General features: G+C 40.8%; 1 protein-coding gene across 4 annotated transcripts in view; it reads left to right on the top strand.

Moving 5' to 3' along the window:
- Nucleotides 1-2,500, top strand: part of cacna2d3a (calcium channel, voltage-dependent, alpha 2/delta subunit 3a) — a 330,804-nt gene that overhangs the window by 221,306 nt on the left and 106,998 nt on the right. For 2 of the 4 annotated variants that reach the window (XM_055932451.1, XM_055932450.1), the window contains exon 11: nt 738-871. In XM_055932451.1, coding sequence (XP_055788426.1) covers nt 738-871 — 134 coding nt within the window. Of the gene's footprint in view, nt 1-737; nt 905-2,500 lie in introns of all 4 variants that reach the window. The other 2 variants (XM_055932448.1, XM_055932449.1) reach the window with 1 other exon arrangement.

Here is a 2,500-nt window from a genome sequence, read left to right as displayed (position 1 = left end):
ACTATTGAACAGAGCTGTACTATTGAACAGAGCTGTATTATTGAACAGAGCTGTACTTTTGAACAGAGCTGTACTATTGAACAGAGCTACATCTGTGTTTAACAAGCTCTCACTGTCTCATTGTTGAATTAAACATTCAACAACGTTCTCCAAACATCAACTTTTAAAGTTAAGGGTTTTCTTTAGGGACTCATTCTGAATGGTTAAGGTAGGGGTTAAGGTTTGTGATAGGCTTAAAACATGAAGTTTAGGGACTCATTCTGAATGGTTAAGGTAATGGTTAAGGTTCGGGATAGGGTTAAAACATTAAGTTTAGGGAGTCATTCTGAATGGTTAAGGTAATGGTTAAGGTTTGGGATAGGGTTAAAACCAAGTGTCCATGACTGGGATTGAACACACAACCTTCTGATTCAGAGTCACCACCTCCATCTACAACATCTTAGCAAAACCCAAGCTTTTTTGATGGTAGTAGCGCTCAGTGTTGCCCCTAGTGGACGGTTTTGAAGTAATTTCCCGACTTCCTCAGGACATGAATAGACGTGCAATTTCTACGTCAGTCTTGAACGATCTCCCTGGTTTAACAGTAGCATTAGGTTACAACATCTGTTCTGACAGGATGTATATTCTGAATCATTTTGGGATAATATAGTTTTTCTCTTTCTCCCCCTTACCTCTCTCTCTCTCCTCTTGCCTCTCTCTTTCCCTTTCCTATCTCTCTTTGTCTCTCTCTCCCCCAGGTTACTTCACTCAGATTTCCACTCTGGCTGATGTACAGGAGAATGTGATGGAGTATTTGCATGTGCTCAGTCGGCCCAAAGTCATTGCCCAAGAGCACGATACGGTGTGGACCGAGGCCTACATTGACAGCACCGTGAGTGGACACCGCTCCCCCATCTCTCACATGGTACTGTCCAATAGTAGTCACCCCCCACAAAACAATAATTCTGTATGTCCCAGTGTAAAAGTCTGCTCTCTCTCTCTCTCTCTCTCTCTCTCTCTCTCTCTCTCTCTCTCTCTCTCTCTCTCTGTTTCTCTCTCTCTCTCTGTCTCTCTCTCTCTCTCTCTCTCTCTCTCTCTCTCTCTCTGTGTGTTTCTCTCTCTCTCTGTTTTCACCTGGCACTTGTATCTCTTCATAGCTACATTTTGAGGTTTCTGTATTTGTAATATTTGTTTCTTACTTTTTAGTCAATGTATTCAGGGATAAAGGCCCTGAAACAGAGGAGGGTGTTCACCAATACAATGCTGTATGCTGTTTTAATCAAGGGTTGAAGGATTGAAATACCACTGAAATACCACCATTGAAATATCACTCAAACGGACACTTTGCTGCTTCCCACAACTATACAGTTGAAGTCGGAAGTTTACATACACCTTAGCCAAATACATTTTAACTCAGTTTTTCACAATTCCTGACATATGATCCTAGTAAAAAAAACCTTTCTAAGGTCAGTTAGGATCACCACTTTATTTTAAGAATGTAAAATGTTAGAATAATAGTAGAGAGACTGATTTATTTCAGCTTTTATTTCTTTCATCACATTCCCAGCGGGTCAGAAGTTTACATACACTGAATTAGTATTTGGTAGCACTGCCTTTAAATTGTTAAACTTGGTTCAAACTTTTCGGGTAGCCTTCCACAAGCTTCCTACAATAATGCCACCCCCATGCTTCACGGTTGGGTTGGTGTTCTTCGGCTTGCAGGTCTCCCCCTTTTTCCTCTAAACATAACTATGGTCATTATGGCCAAACAGTTCCATTTTTGTTTCATCAGACGAGAGAACAGTTCTCCAAAAAGTACGATCTTTGTCCCCATGTGCAGTTGCGAACTGTAATTTGGATTTTTTATGGTGATTTTGGAGCAGTGGCTTCTTCCTTGCTGAGCGGCCGTTCAGGTTATGTCGATATTGGACTTGTTTTACTGTGGATATAGATACTTTTGTACCTGTTTCCTCCAGCATCTTCACAAGGTCCTTTGCTGTTGTTCTGGGATTGATTTGCACTTTTCGCACCAACGTACGTTCATCTCTAGGCGACAGAACGCATCTCCTTCCTGAGCGGTATGACGGCTGGATGGTCCCATGGTGTTTATACTTGCATACTATTGTTTGTACAGATGAACGTGGTACCTTCAGGTTTTTGGAAATTGCTCCGAAGGATGAACCAGACTTTTGGTCTACAATTTTTTTCTTGGCTGATTTCTTTAGATTTTCCCATGATGTCAAGCAAAGAGGCACTGAGTTTGAAGGTAGGCCTTGAAATACATCCACAGGTACACCCCCAATTGACTCCAATGACGTCAATTAGCCTATTAGAAGATTCTAAAGCCATGACATAATTTTCTGGAATTTTCCAAGCTGTTTAAAGGCACAGTCAACTTAGTGTATGTAAACTTATGACCCACTGGAATTGTGATATAGTGAATTATAAGTGAAATAATATGTCCGTAAACAATTGTTGGAAAAATTTGTTCTGTCATGCACAAAGTAGATGTCCTAACCGA

Source organism: Salvelinus fontinalis, chromosome 8 (assembly GCF_029448725.1).
Source record: "Salvelinus fontinalis isolate EN_2023a chromosome 8, ASM2944872v1, whole genome shotgun sequence".
Lineage (NCBI taxonomy): Eukaryota > Metazoa > Chordata > Actinopteri > Salmoniformes > Salmonidae > Salvelinus > Salvelinus fontinalis.
This window is presented reverse-complemented; position numbering and strand designations above follow the sequence as displayed.